The sequence below is a fragment of the Phascolarctos cinereus genome, unplaced genomic scaffold, assembly GCF_003287225.1.
Source record: "Phascolarctos cinereus isolate Bilbo 61053 unplaced genomic scaffold, phaCin_HiC Scaffold_8;HRSCAF=390, whole genome shotgun sequence".
In the NCBI taxonomy this organism is placed as follows: Eukaryota; Metazoa; Chordata; class Mammalia; order Diprotodontia; family Phascolarctidae; genus Phascolarctos; species Phascolarctos cinereus.
In genome coordinates this window covers 50,629,345-50,649,278 of record NW_027556291.1, presented here as the reverse complement: position 1 = coordinate 50,649,278, position 19,934 = coordinate 50,629,345, and the positions used below count along the sequence as shown (strand labels likewise).

The following is a 19,934-nucleotide window of genomic DNA, read 5'->3' as shown; positions in this document are numbered from 1 at the left end:
GGGGATAACCTACCTTCCAACGTTGTTGGGAAGATGAAATAAAGTATTTATGAAACACTTAGCACAGCACCTCTCCCATAGTAGGCACTTATTAAATGCTCCTTCTTTTACCTTGTGTGATTTTTAACTTGTTTTTATTTGGGGGGGCAGGGCTTGGAAGTATATGATACCTCAGAAGAGAGAGAGTGAATATATAACGGAACTCAGTGATCACTGAGCAAATTTTGTGGGAAATTAGTATGGTTCTATTCAGAAAGAACTTAAAACTACATGGAGTCAGACATTGTTATGAGCTTTGATGTTATCCTCATGAGGTTATATTACTTGAATTACATAGAGAAAATTTTAACTTTTACTATATTAGGTTCTAGTACCGTGTCTTCATCTCATTACCCTATTTTAATTTTTGTTTTTTTTGAAACAAAACTCTGTATTATCCATAGAAATGTACTACTAGGTCTAAGTTTGTAGTTTTTCTTTTTTTCAAGCTGAATTAAATTTTTTTTCCCTTTTTTGTTAGGGGATGTGACTTGATAAGTGAGTTCGAAAAAGATTGGTGCAGTACCTTTAGAATAAAAGCCTTTATTTGATGAATTGAAATACATGAAATGTCTCCTGCTGAAAACATGGTTCATTTTGTGAAGTTGAAAAGTTTTAAAGGATTTTGATGGAGAATGAAATAAAAATAGTCCATTTTCTAAAAATGGAGAGAATAATGCAGACTGGACCAAGAGAATGTGTTTGTCTTTTCTCAAATTGTTAGCCATAATGAATTTGGAAAACATCTTTTTTAAATTGGGAAAATTCTTTGTTTTTCAAATAGTAAATAGTTTGCTTGGTTGTAGGCTTTTTAGTCGCAGAGATCCTGAAGAAGATGGAATCCTCAAAAGAAGGGGAAGACAAAGCCCAAACGCCAACCTGGTCAAGACGTTGGTATTTTTCTTTTTAGAAAGTGAGGTTAGTTGGCATTTTTACACTCTGTTCAACGTTTTTGCTAATTTCAACATAATTGCTAATTTTAGAAGATCGCCTTGATAGATACTCCTGCTGGTAGAATAGGCTCAAGTTAGATTAAAGCCATTTAATGTATTTGTAATTTATTGTATAAATAATATACAGTGTCATTACATTTTTTAAAATCGGCGATTACTGATATATTTTAATGGTAATAGAGTGGGCCTGCTTTCTTCCTGATGAGTTTAACCTTCTCTAGCTTTGTGACAAACACAGTAGCAGGCAGGAATGGCAGGTGGCAGGTACAGATATTACCTATTCACAGACCATCAACATGTTCTATGTATGAAGTATCCTTGTTGACTTTGCTTTGGGTTATATGTACATGGTTGTTGTGGTTGTTTATCTTATTAGTTTTATGAGAATTAAATGAGGCAATATACATGAAAAGACTTTAAAAAGAACCACTCTGCAGACATATGGCTATTTTATCCTGTCCCTGCTGATTATAACTGAATCCACATTTTTGTTAATAAAGTTAATCAGGAAATTTATGGATAATCCAACATTGTAATTTACTGTATTTTTAAAAATTTTTTACTTCTTTTCTACACCTTTGAACAGTGGCTTTTATTAAAAAGGCAAAAAGATTAAATAAAATTATTGTTAAGTCAATGATAGAGACTCTGGAGTGCCCCAAATTGAGACCTTTCTTTCAGATCTTGAATACACATGGAGATCAATTTTTATTTAAAGTTCTAAACAACTGTATCGTCTTCCAATTGTTTTACAAATCCATATTATATTTTATAATTAAATATGATGTACTTAGTGGCACTTCTTGCAAACCAGTGGGAAAAAATTTATACACAATTTCTGAGCAAATGCCTTAGCTTATCTCTTCATAGTAAACATCTGAAGCCACCTAATCAATTTTATTTTACTATGTAAGTGATAGTTTGTTAATTTAGGGAATTATGAAACTTAAAAACAAATTAGTTGCTACTCTAAAAAAGAATAAAAATTAAAAGGGAAAATAAAGCTACTTTTGAATTTATATATGACTCCGCTTATCACACAGGGAAAGCAAGGCTCTACATGGGCTGAATATTTCTAGACCACTTTGAACTGAGCCTCCTTGTGTTTGCCTAATTATCCTGACTTGGTACCTATATTTAGTCTATTATTTTGAATGAGGTACAGCAAACATTCACAGTATTTTTCTAGTTACAGCTTTGTATTTAGAATGTTCTCATTGGAAAGGAACATTATACATCTTCTTGTTTCAAACTCCTCATTTTTCAGATGGGAAAATTGAAGGGTGGATATAAATCCTGCTTTTTGGTCACATGTTCAAGTAACAATATGATGAACCTTCTTTGATGTATATCAAGCTGTCATTTATGAAGTATTCAGTTTTAAAAATAGATTTTTATTTATGACTCATGCTTTACTTCACCTAGACTTCATCCTGTATTTCAGATTCCCCTTCTCCCCTTTCTCTGAGAGGTATCCCTTTTAATAAAGAAATTTTTTTAAAAAAGAATATTCAGAAAAAATTTAGGAAAGATTTGTCAGAATCTGAGAGTATACGCTGTGTTTCACATACGTGGGTCATTTACCTATGCAAAGGATTTAGGGGTGGAGGGAGAAGCAGATCCCTTCTCATATTTCTTCCTTATTCTCTGTAATTTTGCAGCATAGATCTTTGTGGTTTTTTTCTGTTTACATTGGTGTAATCATTGTGTATATACTTTTTTTATATTTTAATTCACATTGCATCATTTCATTTAAATTTTTCCATGCTTCTATGTATTCATCATATTTTTATGGCACAGTAATACTTTATTCTGTACATGTACTACAATTTCTTTAGCCATTTAAAAAGTGTCCCAATTTCTTTTCCATAAAGCTTATCACGTATGTCATTACCAGGAGCCATTCTCAGAGCTTGCTGTGATTTCAGGTCATGATCCAACTAGAGAAATTACCTGCGGTTTTTCCTTTCTGTTTTGTGCTGATCCTTTCTTCTTTGTAAATCTTAGTCTTTTGTTTGGTGGCAAGAAGTAGCAGACAGTCCCTGCAAGGGATATGATGTGAAACAGTTAAGTTTTTAACTAAGAACATATTCATGTTCATTGCAGTTGCATGAACATGCAGCATACCTTGTGGATAGCATGTGGGACTGTGCTACAGAGCTGCTGAAGGACTGGGAGTGTATGAATAGTTTGCTGTTGGAAGAACCGCTCAGTGGAGAAGAACGTAAGAAAGTTAACTGTAGTTTATCTAGACTCTTTAGAAATTAGATCTCTGGCTTAATCAGGCTTGATTTTTGAATAGTTCTTTTGTATGCTAATAGTGATATAATTCTAATTTTACATAAATTATTACATTAAATAATTTCAGATGATATATGTGGGTGTACACTTGTGTGGTTTCCCAGTAGTCTTCTTAAAACTAATTTTTGGGACATCTGTCTATCGTGTGTGTGTGTGTGTGTGTGTGTGTGTGTGTGTGTGTATTGTTGGATGCAGCTACCAGGAGCATTTTTCAAGGTAAACTTCTTCATCTGAGAAGAATGAATCTCTTAAAACCTGGTTGTAGACAGGAGAGCCAGTTATAGAATAATTATTTGAAGTAATGTGGTGGTAGAGTTGATTAAGTCTTTCTCATTTGCAGCATTAACCGACAGACAGGAGAGTGCACTTATTGAAATAATGCTCTGTACCATTCGACAAGCAGCCGAATGCCATCCTCCTGTGGGAAGAGGGACAGGAAAAAGGGTATGACTGTACTGAAGATCTTGAGTTTTCTTTTCAGACATTATGAATTTGCTTTCTAGCTTTCGAACATATCTTTCATTTTCATTATTTCATTTTTTTTTCAGTTGATTTGGGGCATTCATAATTTGGATTTATAAGCTAAATAGACTTTTTTATTTTGTCTAAGTTTAAGCCTGATGTTTTTGTTGATTTCTTGTGGTCTAATTCCCTTGTTATTTTAATGTGTGTTTTAGGTTCATCCACTGTTGATTTCAGTTTGGCTGTTATCAGAACAACTCAGCATTTTTGTACTCTAGTTTACATTATCTTTAATATATTATTACAGAGTTGACAAGTAGATTTTTATTTCCTATACATGGTTTCAGAAGAAGAGTCCAGTAAAGTAGCGCATATTCTTACATAATCCCTGGTTTCAGTTTTATTCCTGTTTTTCAAAGGTAGATATGAGGGGTTGTTGGATAGGATGTATTGGTTTCACCTCCTGGTTTTTAAAAAAAAATGGGAAAAATGATTTTTTAAACTTTACTTGATTTTCCAGAGTTTTAGTATAAATTAACCTGCTCATATAGATTAATTCAGGATTGATATATAGCAACAGTAGTTTCTATATGATATTTAATAGCAGATAAAAAATATAATTTAGAATTTGTGTTTATTTTTTTTATCTGAGATAATTTTTATTGAAAGTAAGCAAAGTAATATTCTTAAATGAATGGAATAATTCAAAACAGTGTTGTAAGAGCCACGAGAGAAGTTGCATGTGTTTGTATTTTTTAAACTTTGCCATTTAGTGTACTTAGTGTGTCATCTAAATTTAGGTTCTGACTGCAAAGGAGAAAAAGACCCAACTAGATGATAGAACAAGAATTACTGAACTGTTTGCGGTAGCCCTTCCTCAGTTGTTAGCAAAAGTAAGTTAAAAAACTTATCTCAGCATTATTGACTACTGACTGTCACTTGGAAACTACTTATGTGTAATTACTTTACAAATACACTATTTTACGAATACACTGTTACCAATAGTGCTTATTTAACATTGCTGTTATTTTCTCACTGTGTGTTTTTTTTTTTATTTCAAAGTACTCTATAGATGCAGAAAAGGTGACTAACTTGTTGCAGTTGCCTCAGTACTTTGATTTGGAAATCTATACAACTGGCCGATTAGAGAAGGTAAGATGGTATCTACATATTTAGTATTAAACCTTTAAAAAATGATGTCTGTTCCATTATATTGTATAGGTTTACGTTCAAAATTATGCTCAAATACAAGTTAATAACTTTAATTAGGTGTCAATGTCTATGTAAGTGCCACAATTCATAATAAAAATCTATAGTAGCTCGGGAAGGCACAGTGAGGAAATCTTGCACACCTTCATTTCCTAATATATTATTACAATGAAAATTTCATTTTTTCTTTTATCCATCAAATAGTCTAATTTAGGAACAAGCGGTATCACTTTAAATAATCAGCATTTATGTTAATTATAAATTCTATAGAGTTGATATGAAATAAACATGCATTAAATGCTATTTTTCTACTTTAAATTTATTCTCCAGTCTCTTCATTCACAAACGGGCTATTATTTTGTAGTCTTATATCCTAGCTTATTTGCTTAGAAAAGAATGGTGGTTACAAATATGGGTTTGTTCTCTGTGTGAAATATTTTGGTTCTCAATTTCCTTGTATAGCCTTGGTATGAATCTATGCTGTTGGCTACAAGAGCTGGGACAGTGTAGTATGGCTAACTGACTCTCATACTATGAGCCTTATCGATTTTTATTAGTGTTGCATCTTTCTCTTATGGTAGACACTTCGTAGATATCTTTGTTTTACTGACAAATGTTAATTGACTTTTTTGCAGCATTTGGATGCCTTATTACGACAAATCCGGGATATTGTAGAGAAGCACACAGATACGGATGTTTTGGAAGCTTGTTCTAAAACATATCATGCACTCTGTAATGAAGAGTTCACCATATTTAACAGAGTAGATATTGCAAGAAGTCAATTGATAGATGAATTGGCAGATAAGTTTAATCGACTTCTTGAAGATTTTCTGCAAGAGGTATTTGTCCTTTTTGCCCATGGGGAAACATCCTCAGTATACCATGAACTTAGATTATAATTACTTTTCTGTAGAATTGTGGTCAAACTTTCATTTTTGACACTTGCCATACTGCTTATTATTCTTCTGCCAAAATAGAGGCCCCTAATTTGTTCATATTTTAGAAGATTATAGTGATTTTATCTGAAACTATGGAAAGATGATAAATCAGAACTTGGAACTAGATCTAGGCAAAAATAGAAGTATTAGTTGACAGGTTGTTGATGAATTTGCATGGAACACTTCACACAGTTCACTAGATTATGAATGGCGTGAAGCTGAAGAAGAAAGCTAAGGCTAACAAAATGGGGGAAAGGAGAGGACCAAAGAGTAGTTCATAGCACTGATCCAGATGAATGGGATGATGAGGAGGATAATAGTTTACGTTTGTATAGCAACTTATGGTTTTCAAAACATTTCACATAATCATCTCAGCCTTATGAGGTAATGCAGGATTGGAGATAGGCACTTGTCTAGTCAAGTCAGCAAACCTTTACTGAGCTTTTACCATGTTTCAGGCTTGTTGGTGACACACCAAAAAGTTAAAACAGTCCCTGCTCTCAAGGAGCTCACATTGTATTTGGGGAGACAACATGTAAACAAATATGTACAAACAAGGCAAGTAGGATAACTTGGCAAGCAGTAGCATTGAGTAGGGATGGGAAAGCCTTCTTGCAGGTAAGATTTTAGGAGAGAAACCAAGGAAGTCAAGAAGTGGAGGGTGAGATTTCCAGGCCTGGAGGCTGGCTAGTTAAAAGGATATGTACATATAGAACAAAATCTTCCTTCAGGGAAACAGTTCTGTTGCTATCATAGTATCAGGTTAGAAGCTATTGAGAACTGTAGTAAGTCAGAAGAGGTATTTCTTCATTACAGGGAGATATAATATGTTACTCTAGAAATGGCAAGGAGACATAATAGTGCTGCATAGTAACTTGGCACAATAATATTCCATTATATTCATCTAGCATTTTTTTTTAGTGATTACTCTGTCATTGAGCACTCAGTTTGTTTCTGGTTCTTTTATTTTTATAGAATGCTGCTGTTTTTTAGTATATTTTAGTGTACTTTTTGGTATCTTTTTCAACAGGATTCCTTTAGAATAAAATCCTGCCCTGGAGTTGTTCAAATCCCACCATGACCTTGATCAACTCATTTTCTCTCTCTTTGCCTTGGCTTCTTCATATGTAAAACAAGCTCAGCCTTGCTTATATCCTGTGATTCTTTTTCAGGCATATTTGAGAGGAAAATATTGTTTGTATGCAGTTTTAGTTGTAGTTTGGACTAGATGGCCTCTAAGCTGGCTTATATCTTGTCAATTCTGTGGCTTATTTATTATCTTGGATATGTCTGTCTGCCTGTCTGTCTGTCTGTCTGTCTCTCTCTTTCTCTTCTCTCTCTCTCTCTCTCTCTCTCTCTCTCTCCACACACACCACACACACACACACACACACACACACACACACACACACACACATATAGCTGTATGATTTGGTAGATAGAACTTTTACTTGGCAAGACCTATCTTCAAACCAAGTATGATCATCACTTATCCTCTCTAAGCCTCAGTTTGCTCATTTACAGAATGGTATTACTAATTCCTATAGTAACTACTTAGTGAGATTGTTAGGCTCAAATGTGATGTATTTGAAGCATTTTTCAAAGTATAAGTACATATTGTCATTTTTGCTGTTTATTGTTACTATTTTGTCTATAGAAATTATTTGTACGTTTGAAAAAGCCCGTATTTCCACTCCAAATTGCCAGTCTTTCTGTTTTACCTCCTTTGTCTTTACTACAATAATCATATAGTTCTCGTTTTAAATTAAATGACCCATGTAATGTTCAGTTTTAATGTTTTATAGATTATCCTTTTGAATTCTCTTATACTATACAATGCTTGTAGTTTTCAAGTAATTAAAATATATTGATACACTAGTGAGAAAATTCACCATTTTAAAATTAAATACAGTAAATTTTTTGTAAGAGAAATATGATTTTTGGGCTACAATATCAGAATTTGAGGAAATATTGAAAGTAACTTCTGCTTCTTCATTAGATATAACTTTAAAACGGGAATGTATGGTTTAAAATGACAAACATGTGATAAATGAATTAGAGAAAAATCTCCCTTTTCTTTTGGGCCCTCCCCCCCACCCCCAAAATAAAAACAAAATCTCTCTTAAAGCAAGAGTAATCAAGCAAAACCAGTTCTTCTATTGGCTGTCTCCAGAAAGATAATCTCGCTTAACTAGTTCTCTGATTCCATTGCCTGTGTTAGTAGGTGAGTCATTGCTTTAGTCAAAATTCTTAAGTCTTTCAAAGTGTCTTTGTGTTATTGTTTATCTCATGCTTTTTTCTCCTGGTTCTACTCACTTAACATTGTATCATTTCATAATTTCCCAGATTTTTCTCAAACTGTTTCCTTGATCATTTCTTATAGTATTCATCATGTTCCATCATATTCATGTACCATAACTTGTTTAGCATTTTCCTAATTGATGGGTTATTGCCCATCAAAAAAAAGAGTATACCTTAAACATTTTTGTTTAATTTTTGTAGAAAAGACCACTGGATTTAGAGTTTCTTAACTTCTCAGTCTTAGTCTCCTCATCTTAATATGGGGATGATAATAATAGCTAAAGTGAATTTCTTTACAGCTTGCGAATTTAATCCTCATGTCTCTGTGGCAGAGAAATGTTCTTCTTTTTAATTTGAGACAGCTGAGTTACCTGGACTTGCCACATAGCTAACAGATATTTGACCCAGGTCTTCTTGCCACCTACTTTTAACTCTCTTCACTAAGCCACATTACCTTTCAGTTTCAAATGAGATATAGTGCTTTGTAAACTCGAATACCTGGAGATGTTTATTACAACTAGATGGCACAGTGGATAGAGTGCCAGGTCTGGAGACTCATCTTCCTGTGTTCAAATGTGACCTCAGACACTTACTAGATATGTGAACCCCAGGAAAGTCTCTTAACCTTGTTTGTCTCAGTTTCCTTATCTGTAAAACATGTTGGAGAAGGAAATGGCATACCACCCCAGTATCTCTGCCAAGAAAACCTCTGTGGGGTCACTAAGAGTCAGAACAACTAAAATGACTTAACATCAGTGTATTACAACATTTAAATTTTTATTTAATGTCTTCTCCTTTTACATGGATTTAGCCCATATTTCCTTGAGAGTTTCTTGTGATACACATTTGGTACTTGTGGCAATAGTGTTTTCTTTATTGTTCCTCCCTTAGGTGCTCCAATTTAACTACTTTATGAGCTTGATTTCCTTCCCCACTCACTTCTCCCTTTCTGTTTTTCATTAACATTGGAAAAAGAGAATGTCCATTCATTTATTTCTCTCCCCATTCATCCTTTATTTGTAATATATCTGTGATATAACACTTGTTATGTCCTGTTTGCAATGTCTCTAAAATGGTTGCAGGCCTTGAAACAGGGATGAAAATTGTGGTTGTTCTGTTGCTGTTGCCCATCTCATACTTCTGTCATCAAGGTGGTGTTTTTGTTTTGATCAGCTAGGACTTTTCCTATAGTGATTTGTAGTGTCTGATTTTGTAAAACTAATATCAACAGGGGGAAGAACCCGATGAGGATGATGCATATCAGGTCCTGTCAACATTAAAAAGAATCACTGCTTTTCACAAGTAAGTGTTACCTTTTATGATTTATTTTACTGGGCCCCAGAGTGTAGAAACAGTGGTTGGAAGCTTCAGTGAAGCAGATTTTGGTTCATTTTTAAGGAGGAGTTTTCTGATGATTATTTATTCTCTCAGAATAGAACAGGTTGCTTTGGTAGGTAGGTAGAGAGAGATACCTTGGTATAAGATGTTACTAATGACTGCTTCTCAGTGGTTGGATGATTGCCTGTTAAAGATATTGTAGATTTTATGTTATCTGAAGGGCTAGTAAGGATTCCTAACAATTCCTAAGACCCCATCACTAAACTCTTAATTTATTTCACATTGTGGATTTAGCTACATTATTCTTGGAGAAATTTCCTGAGGTTGAAGAACCTTATAATTATCCTTATAATTAAGCATACTTCAGTATACTAAAACTTAAATTTTGAATTGAAAAATGATTTCAAAATGCTGTAAGCAAATCAGATTTTAAAAAATAGCTTTAAGGGAAAGTTATTTGGATCTGATTCTTGTTTTTGTGGGGACAGGGGGCTTATTGCTGTTAATCTAACAATAAATATTCCATTAACAATAATGTTCCAAACTAAAGTGATTAAATTTGGCTTTTTAATGACTTGGGCTTTTCAAAATTTCTTCCAGTACCCATGATCTTTCAAGATGGGATTTGTTTGGTTGTAATTACAAGTTATTGAAAACTGGTATTGAAAATGGAGATATGCCTGAACAGGTTTGTATTTAAAAGTTGTCTTTGTAAGTTAAATTCTAGAAACATTTGACTTTTCATTTCCTAACTTTTTTTTGTTTATTTTTATAGATTGTTATTCATGCTTTGCAGTGTACTCACTATGTAATCCTTTGGCAGCTAGCAAAAATTACTGAAAGCAGCTCCACTAAGGTATGTGTTAATAGTCTTGTGCTATTCAGTAGTTAAATATTAGTACAGATAGTATAGAGATCTGTTGAAAAAGGACTAGTTATTTGAATGTCCTCTTTCATCCACTCTACTTGCTGTGCTCACTTGCCTAACTAAATTTAAGTCCTTCCATTTCTAGTCAATTTAAAATATTTTTAATGTGATTATTGAAATTTGTTTTATGTCCAGACAAAACTTTTCTCATTTTAAACTTGTAAATCATTCTTGGCTATTTAATATAGATGCAAACAACATTTCAGAAATGTACATTGAGAGCTGTTGAAAGACAAAACATGTTTTAGCATATATTACTCAAAAAAAAAAAAGGAAAAAACTACTGGAATGACTAGGTGAAAAGTGAAGTATGTCCTGCTGCAAATCACTTCATCTCCCTGGGCCTCAGTTTCCTCATTATTAAAATGAAGATGTTGGACTAGGTGTTTTTTTTTTTTTGTGCTCTCGTTTTATTCTGGGATTGACCTTCAAGAACACTCAGTTTCCCAATAAATGAGAGTAAAACTTAGTCTTCATAGTTAAAGAAATTGGCAAGGTAAATTAAAAGGGTCTTTTCCAAAACTTATCAAAACAAATTAAGTAGAAAATCCTCAATGAATTTTCCTACAACCTTGGTTTTTAAAATCTGCTTTTGTTTCATAAATTAATAATTTTCTGTGTAATGAAAAGATTGCAACCTACAATAGCTCATCAACATTCCTTTAGGGAAAAAGGGATTAATATAGAAGAAATCACATTGCAATATACGCAGTAGTCAGCCCTAATTTATGCTGGGTTATGTTGTCATATGCAATTTTAGAAGCCTTCCCATACTACTGAATTCTGGAGTACTAGAGGATACTATCCAGAAAAATCTGAGGTTTTCTTTCTATTTGATAAAAATCAGTCTGTGTGATACTTTTTTCATGTCTTCTTTTATAATGAAGAATGATAGAGCAAAAGAAGGCAGTTGTTTTTATAAATGAATATTTGTTAGTTAACTTAGTTAATTAGCATTTGTTAGCATTTTGATAGTGTGGCACTTGAATTTTTTTCTTTTATATCTTGATTCTAGTAGAGTAATATGTGAAAATGTCTATGAGAATGGTTTTTGAGAAAACAAAATTCAAAATATATACTTTTGATTTTCATTTGTCATAAATTATTTTGCAGGAGGACCTACTTCGTTTAAAGAAACAAATGAGGGTGTTCTGTCAGATTTGTCAGCATTACCTGACCAATGTGAATACTGCTGTTAAAGAACAGGTTAGTTTTCTTCATTTTGTAACTAATGATAACATTTGAATAGTTATTTAATATGACATATTGTTTGGTAGGGAGTTAGAAAACTGAAAATAATTTTGAAATAAATCTTATTTTATAATGCAAAACTCAGATTATTAGGCTTGAATATGATATAACTGAGGATGCAGTTGGAGTGAGTTTACTCTGAAATATGGTCTTAATTGGCCCATCTTCTTTGGGGAGCCCTCCTTTGAGAATCCAGCTAACATGCATTTCACAGCATAGAAACTGATTTTAAGAGTTTGTTGGCTAGCAGTTTTCTTGGAGCTTTGAAAGCATATGATCGTATAAACCATGTACTTCTGGTATAGTTGTACTCATTCAACCTGAACCATTACATGTCAGTGTTTTAATGAGGAAATTTGTTGAGAGTTCTATCTGAGATTTTAGGAACCCATTATTGTTTGCTATATCGGATTGAAGTTCCCCAAAGTTCACACACATTTTTGTAGTGGTTATTTTGGTCTCGGAACAAGAGTTTTACTAGAGTGGGGATTGGAAGTAACAGAGGTGAGATCTTCCTTCTGGTAGAAACTCATTGCCGTAGTTTTTAGCCCTGCTGTAGATCCCTGTTCCTTACCCCTTTAATAAAATCTTGTACTGCCCTTCCAAATCCCCCACCCCTCCACACCCTATGGGAAAAGACCAAGTCTCATATCTAGGTTTTTAGGTATGTACAATTTTGAAGTAAGAGCAGATTGGATACCTTGAAGAGTTTGGATGATCACCCTTGGGGCAATATGGAAAATGGGATAGGTATTCTCAAGCAGCAGCCAGGGGTAATTGTTAAGGATAAGGAATCCCAAGTAGTGGCAGTGAGGGCCCCCTAAATAAAATAAAATAAAGCTACTTGAAGTAGCTTTTGCAAAGTATTCCCTGCATATGTAAGGGATTCTACAAAAGTTAAATATGCATATATTTTGGAAACATGCTATACTTTATTTCTTTTTTGGCTAGGCAGTGGGGTTAAGTGACTTGCCCAGGGTCACACAGCTAGTGTCAAGTGTTTGGTCTAAGGCCAGATTTGAACTCTGGTCCTCCTGACTTCAGGGCCGGTTCTCTATCTGCTGCGCCACCTAGCTGCCCCAACATGCTATACTTTAAAAAGTGACAATTATAATCTCAACTGAAAACACCAGTGAGGATTTGATATAATTATTTTTTTGAGGATCTTGTTGCCCTTTTAAAAGGACTGCATGAACAAAACAATTTTCTACCTTGAGACCAGGCAGGTAGAGAAAAACAGTACTATCTCCTCGTTTCCTTCAGCCATCTGAAGACTTTGGAACTTGTCCCATAGTTTGATAAAATCCATTGTGCTACTTAGTTACAATTAGACTTATGATGATCCTCCTCCTCCCTCAATCCTAAATGTTGCCTTGAATAGAGGGGAAGAAAGTTTATAGCTTTTGGTGGAATTTCTAGGAGCTTTTGTTAATTAGGTTGTTAGCTACACTCTTATCTTCTAGTGGAAATACTTTGGCCATTTCTCATTAACCAACCTCACGTCATTCTTGTAAGGTCCAAACAGTTAACCAAAATACTGTCATCCTGTCTTTCCAAGAGCTTATTTTGGGGAATCTGTGTTCTCACTTCTTCCCCTCTGAAATGCCAGAAAGGCAGGGTTCCCCCCTTAGACTGTGAAATCCTTGAGAGCAGGGCCTGTGTCTTATGTCTAGCACTTGTAGCATAGGGCCTGGTAGTACCTTAAGCCCTTAATCAGTGACTGAAATTGAGAGAGGGAAGTATTTGAAGTTGGAAAGCCTAACTTTCTAGTCATTTTTCCAATGCTGTTGCACACTTTATTACATATTTTTACAAAACATAAGTATGCTCCGTATAGATAACATCACATATTTAATTGGAATGTACTGATATTTGCCAACGTTTGTCAGTTGCTGGCAATTTGAGTTAAATTTGAGAAATGCCTAAAAAAACCTTATGGAGATAAAATTCTTTTTTCAGTGTCTCAGAAAAGTTTTCAAAATAACTGACATTGTTTTGGGAATTTTCTGTTGGGGAGTAGAAATTTAGTTAGAAATGTTGATTTATAAAATTTTTATTTTTTTTTTTTATTCAGGCCTTCACTATTTTGTGTGATGTGTTGATGATCTCCAGCCATCAGATTATGTCAGGAGGACGGGACATGTTAGAGCCACTAGTTTACACTCCTGATTCTTCATTGCAGTCTGAATTGCTCAGCTTTATTCTGGATCATGTCTTCATTGACCAGGATGATGATAACAATAGTGCAGGTAATCTTCATAATATAAGTTCAAGTAAAAGGTATACTTACTGAAGATTTTAAACTACATATATTTTGGAAAATATTTAATAACCTAGATTACATATTGCTCAAATGCTCTGACTTTTCATTAGGGCCATTTGCTTATCTAGGTGCTTAAATATTTCATTAATTCCAGTAAAATAATATAGTACTATGCATTATTCTGAAAATAATTTTTTTCTAAATCCCTTTTAAAATCTACCTCTTGATATGATAAATAAACTTCAAAGTAATTTTCCGAATTGGTTTCTGAACTATTCTACAGAATAGCCAAGATAATACAAATGTTCTGGGGAAAAAATTATGCCAGATTTCTCCGTATTTAACTAAGATTTCATAGACAATTTGATTTTCTCTTACAGCCTTTACAGGGAAAGGTAACATGATGATTTTATTATTTCTCACATTTTTGATGTTATGCTCTACTTAAAACAAAACTTAAAGCACCAGCATGTTTATAAACATATATAACCTATAAATTATTGTAAGCTGAAATCTAAAGATATAGGACTATTAAGATTTTAAAAAGATGAGATTAAAGGTTTTTTACCATGTAACAAACATAATTTATGATTTTCCCCAAAACATGTAATTATGAGGACTCACTTCTGTGTAGGTCATAGGGTATGTATGTATGTGTATGTGTGGGGGGGGTGGGGGTATATGTGTAATCTGGAACTAAACAAAGATGTTGAGTGACATCCTTTACTATGGATTTTCAAAGTTAGAAAGGACCTCAGAGGTCATCTTGTTTAGATGTCATAAAGTTCAGATCACAGAATAACCATATTGGTAAGGGATCTCTGAGGTCATCTAGTCTAACTCATACAATTCAGTGCAGTTCTATATACTTGACTCTTTGTGGAACTCCTTGTGTTTATTGATCCCTTAGCTTAGGTACCATTTGAACAAGCTTAATTGTCTTCTTTCCCTATCCCACAGCAGATTAAAAGTCTCAAATTAGAAAGAGGAAGTAGGGAGAAGCAAGTGCTGTTACTTAGTCATGCTACCTTCTGTGAGAACCCAATTTAAGGTGATGAAAAGTCTACAGAAATCAGATAGGTACAAAAAAAAAAGAGCGGTCTGTGATGATTTTTCCATAGGGACAGATTACTTTAAATGTTTGACTCTAGCCCTAATCATTGTATTCCAGCCTAGTACAATAATTGGTACCTATAATGGTGATTTTGAATCATCAGAAAACTAAATTATGTTCCCTGTATTTTGTTTGTAAGATATGTATAAAATTCAATAGTTAAAAATGAAGCACTCGCTCTCAAAAAGTACATACCTATCAATTAATTTCAGTTTTACAAAAGCAGACTCCAGCCCCTCTTTATTTTAGGAATTGGTCATTTACAGCTGGTATGCCATGGCCCAACCTGCAGATGAGCCTTTTTGTAATTAAGGCTTGTCCTTATAGGGGACCATTCTTTTTTTTTTTGGGGGGGGCAATTGGGGTTAAGTGACTTGCCCAGGGTCACACAGCTAGTAAGTGTCAGGTGTTTGGTCTGAGGTCTGATTTGAATTCAGGTCCTTCTGACTTCAGGGCCGGTGCTCAATTCACTGTGCCACCTACCTGCCCCTAAGGGACCATTCTTAAAGGCTTTCTGGCTTGTTAGGACCTGCCAGGCTCTGTAAGCACAGCTTGACAATCCTGGCTCACTTCCATGTGACAATGAGACATCATTCGAGGACTTGAGTGGAGGAGTGGGAAAATTCAGTGCCCCCTTTCCAGCAGATTTGTGAGAAACTTGTATTCAAAGGGTTTTCTTAAATCCCTCTTTCTTTTTTTGAACAGATGTTTTTCAGTATTGAATCAATCATAGTGTTGAATAAGTAGCTAAAAAACTCATAGTTTAATATTTAGGCCTTTTTTCAGATGGACAGCAGGATGATGAAGCTAGTAAAATTGAAGCACTGCACAAGCGGAGAAATTTACTTGCAGCTTTTTGTAAACTAATTGTATATACTGTGGTGGAAATGAATACAGCTGCGGATATTTTCAAGCAATATATGAAGGTAAATGTGAATGTTTGCAACAGAATGTTTTTCAAATTTGGAGAATGTACCACTTTGTTCATGAAGCCTACTTTGATCCTTTCCCTGGCCCAGCCTCTTCTCTCATTGTTGTGTTAGAACTGCCTTGCATGTGGTACTTAGTAAATAAATGATAGCATTTCTTGGAAGTGATATTTGGAATTTGTTTTTTACTAGAAAGCAGTTTGGGTTTTTATTTTGTAAGATTGTAGAGCTTATTGTCAGTATTTTGGAGGCTGGTCTGCAGTCTTGCAGGCCCAGAAACTCATTTTTATCTTATTACCCAGGGGTGATCAGGTACTAGGGGAATAATTTATGCTAACCAAATTCACAAGAGGGATTTATAAACCAGAATGCCAATTTATTAATTTACTGTGGGAGATACATTGCAACCAGAATACTAATTCTCAATACGCAGGGCACCCCAAGCTAGCTAGGAAACCAAATTACCAATTTAGATGGTTACATTGTAAGTATGGAATCAATGCAAAGGGAATTGGATAGTGTTATGAGGTACTTTAGGCTGTAATAAACTGTAGATTATTTCTGTTCTCCCATTGAGTATACCTTACTATTGATCAGAATTTTCTTTTTCACCAGATAGTATTTCTTCACCTTGGACACAATGCACAAATGTTTCATTCGTGCTCCCTTTTCTAGATTCCAGGTTGATAAACAATAACATTTAAATCAATCACAGACCATCAACTGGTCTTGGGATTATAAAATAGTACTTCCATGCACATCTTATTTATTGTTTACAATAAGCCTTTCTAGGTACATAGGGCATTATTTGTTCACATTTAGTAGATGAGGAGTCTGAGGCTGGGAATTTGTGGCTTTCCCAAAACCACAGAACTAATTAGTGGCAAAGCCAGCAAGAAAATAAAATTCTTCTGATGTCCACCCCAGCTTTCTTTCCATTATCCTTTACTGTCTGTCTACCTACCAATCACAAGTGTTTCTTTATGATGTAAAGTTCACTTAATACATGCACATTCTTTTCTAGTATTACAACGATTATGGAGATATTATAAAAGAAACAATGAGTAAAACAAGGCAGATAGACAAAATCCAATGTGCAAAGACGCTTATTCTCAGTTTACAGCAGGTAAGAATGAATAATTTAAAGTATGTAATTATTGATTCTTTCAAGAACATTGTTTAATATTCAAACCAAGAAATCTTTTTTTTCCTAAATAAGTCACATGCTTATTTGCCTCTTGTATCGATAAAGAAAAAATTCAGAACAGCAATAACCACCTCTGATTTGATAGCTATGGATATAATTAATGTGCTGGGCTTTGTTTCATCTTTTTTATATTCGTATTCATTAGGTTTGTAATTGTGTTGAAACCACCAGGAAATAGTTTTGCCTTGGCTTAACTCAAAACATCTAAAGAATGATAACTGACGCCAGCTTAAAGTGCTTCTTTATCAATTTGTACGATATTAAATATTTATTACAGATTAGGTATAGAAGTGTTTATACTAATTATTAATATTAGCAACCCAAAAAAACCCCAAATGTTTTCTTTGATTCCAAACAGCTGTTCAACGAAATGATACAAGAAAATGGGTATAATTTTGACAGATCATCACCAACATTCAGTGGTATTAAAGAACTTGCCCGACGTTTTGCTTTAACTTTTGGACTTGATCAGTTGAAAACAAGAGAAGCCATCGCCATGTTACACAAGTAATTTCCCAATATTTTACTTGAATTCAACTAATCATAATGGCTAACATTAATTAATATAAAACCTTAAAGTTTATAAGCATACATATACTTGTTTTTCCTCATGACAAACCTGTTGAGGGGTAGGGAGTTCAAGTATCACCCTTGCTTTATGGATTATGAAAATGGGAAGGTGACTTGCCCAATGTCATGGAGTTAGTAAGTGGTAGAGCTGGGACAAGAGTCTTGGCTCCTTGTCTTCAGATCCAGTGCTCTTTCCAGTATTCTGTGTTCTACATATTGCAGGTGTTTTCAAAATTAGGATTTGAATATTTTTCAGAATTGAGAAAATTGTTGGGCTGATATATAATACTTTAGCATATGGACTTGCCTTCTAATATAAATTCTCCATTCTTAGGATTGAAAAAAAAATAGATCTAGTGATACCTCCATTAGTGAATCTTGAAATGAAGCTCCTTTATAAAATAAACCACACACCAAATCTTCTTAAATCACAGGAAGTAGGGATATACATGCAGACATGATAACAAATATTTCTCTGTACTTCTTCTTAGTTGAAGGTAAAGAGTGTTGATCATAGGCAATGTTGGGTAGCATGGGAAGTTTCTTTTGTGTGCTCAGTGGCCTTTCTTGTAACTTTTTCATCTCATGGTAATTATGCCCCCTTATTTCTGATCCCTGTTCTTTCCCTTTTTTGCCTTAGTAAAGTAGTATATGGTGTGATATCAGTTGTATTATATTGACTTGAGCAATTCTCAATGATTTATCTAACCTAGGTATAGATACTTTTGTTTTATCTCTACTTACCTGTACTTTTACCTCTATGTAATGAAAGACTTTGCCCACATCCCTGTCCAATTAAAAGAATTTTAGAAATTACAAAGCAGGTCAGGTGATATTCTTTGTTTGGCAAGAATGTCCTGCAATTACTGATATCAAAAGTACTCTCTCCCACCCCCAAAACAGTCAGCTTGCATTCATTGTCAGGCAGCCTGACTTACCTTCAGACCTTTCATTTCCAGCTACAAGTCAAGGCACCTTTCCTAATCTGAACTGTGTTTCCTACCTTTGCCCCTGAGTTCCCAGATCCATACCTTTTGTATTATTTTTCCTATAGTAATCCTAGGCTTCTTCTCCTTTCCTACCCTTTTAGTCTATATTGTGTTTCTCGTTATCTTAATAAAGTTACTGTTGGTGTTTCTGCAATTGCAGTACATCTCTTTCTTAATTGAAGTATTGCTGTACTCCCAGGTACCACTCCAGGCCTTGTGGGAAGTCCAGTTACACTGTTGGAATTCTTGTTCATTTGGCTTGCCATTTTGTCCCTTCTCTACCTATACTTCAGTAAATGGTTTGATCATTAAAAGAGTACGTTTCTACAGCTGACTTAATTGCTGTATTTTATTTTGAATTTGTGATTTCATCAGTGTGGCTACTCTTGCCGCAAGTGTAGATTGCAATCTTATCATGTACGCTGCCTTTTTCGGTGTGATTCTTGTCTGTATCCTTCCTTAAATCCTCTACTTACAGCCTCTGGAGGCTTCCTTGTGGGTCATGGTGTGATACTATCCAAACACTGTTAAAATGTAGAATGTTCAATTGCTTTGAGTTAGTCCACTATCTAGAAGGATTTGGGCTCTTTCTGGGTGAGATGCAAAGAGCATCCCAGAAGTTATGTAAATCATACGATATCTATATTGCTTTTAGCAAAGATAGAATCATCCTGGCCAATAAATCAAGAAATAAAGTAATTGCTCTTTCTCGCTTGTCACCGTTTTTTTTTTTATCCACTTCTTATTTGTATATCTGAATCTGTAGACACAAATATAAATCTGTTCTATCCATCTTGTTAGTGGAAAAATTATCCAGATGCATTTCTTCCATTCTATAATATTACATTTGAATAATACTCTTCCAGATATTCATTATGTCCTTTTCTTTCTAGGGATGGGATAGAATTTGCATTTAAGGAACCTAATCCACAAGGTGAAAGCCATCCACCTTTAAATTTGGCATTTCTTGATATTTTGAGTGAATTTTCTTCTAAACTTCTCCGACAAGATAAGAGAACAGTGTAAGTATTTAATATCCATCCTCCAACTAAAATATTTAATTTTGGAAATTTCAAAGCAACATTTATGCATCTTATGCTTCCTCTTTGCCTTGAATTCCAAAATTGCATTAAGGCTTAATA

The 19,934-nt window shown here is 34.2% G+C and overlaps 1 protein-coding gene across 2 annotated transcripts in view; it reads left to right on the top strand.

Moving 5' to 3' along the window:
- STAG2 (STAG2 cohesin complex component) overlaps positions 1-19,934 on the top strand; it is a 124,448-nt gene that overhangs the window by 81,319 nt on the left and 23,195 nt on the right. For both annotated transcript variants that reach the window (XM_078147903.1, XM_020976354.2), the window contains exons 15-29: positions 846-957; positions 3,099-3,216; positions 3,634-3,737; positions 4,556-4,648; positions 4,818-4,907; positions 5,600-5,803; positions 9,435-9,505; positions 10,142-10,229; positions 10,317-10,397; positions 11,583-11,675; positions 13,795-13,969; positions 15,884-16,023; positions 17,051-17,152; positions 17,592-17,740; positions 19,686-19,814. In XM_078147903.1, coding sequence (XP_078004029.1) covers positions 846-957; positions 3,099-3,216; positions 3,634-3,737; positions 4,556-4,648; positions 4,818-4,907; positions 5,600-5,803; positions 9,435-9,505; positions 10,142-10,229; positions 10,317-10,397; positions 11,583-11,675; positions 13,795-13,969; positions 15,884-16,023; positions 17,051-17,152; positions 17,592-17,740; positions 19,686-19,814 — 1,749 coding nt within the window. The remainder of the gene's footprint in view (positions 1-845; positions 958-3,098; positions 3,217-3,633; positions 3,738-4,555; positions 4,649-4,817; positions 4,908-5,599; positions 5,804-9,434; positions 9,506-10,141; positions 10,230-10,316; positions 10,398-11,582; positions 11,676-13,794; positions 13,970-15,883; positions 16,024-17,050; positions 17,153-17,591; positions 17,741-19,685; positions 19,815-19,934) is intronic.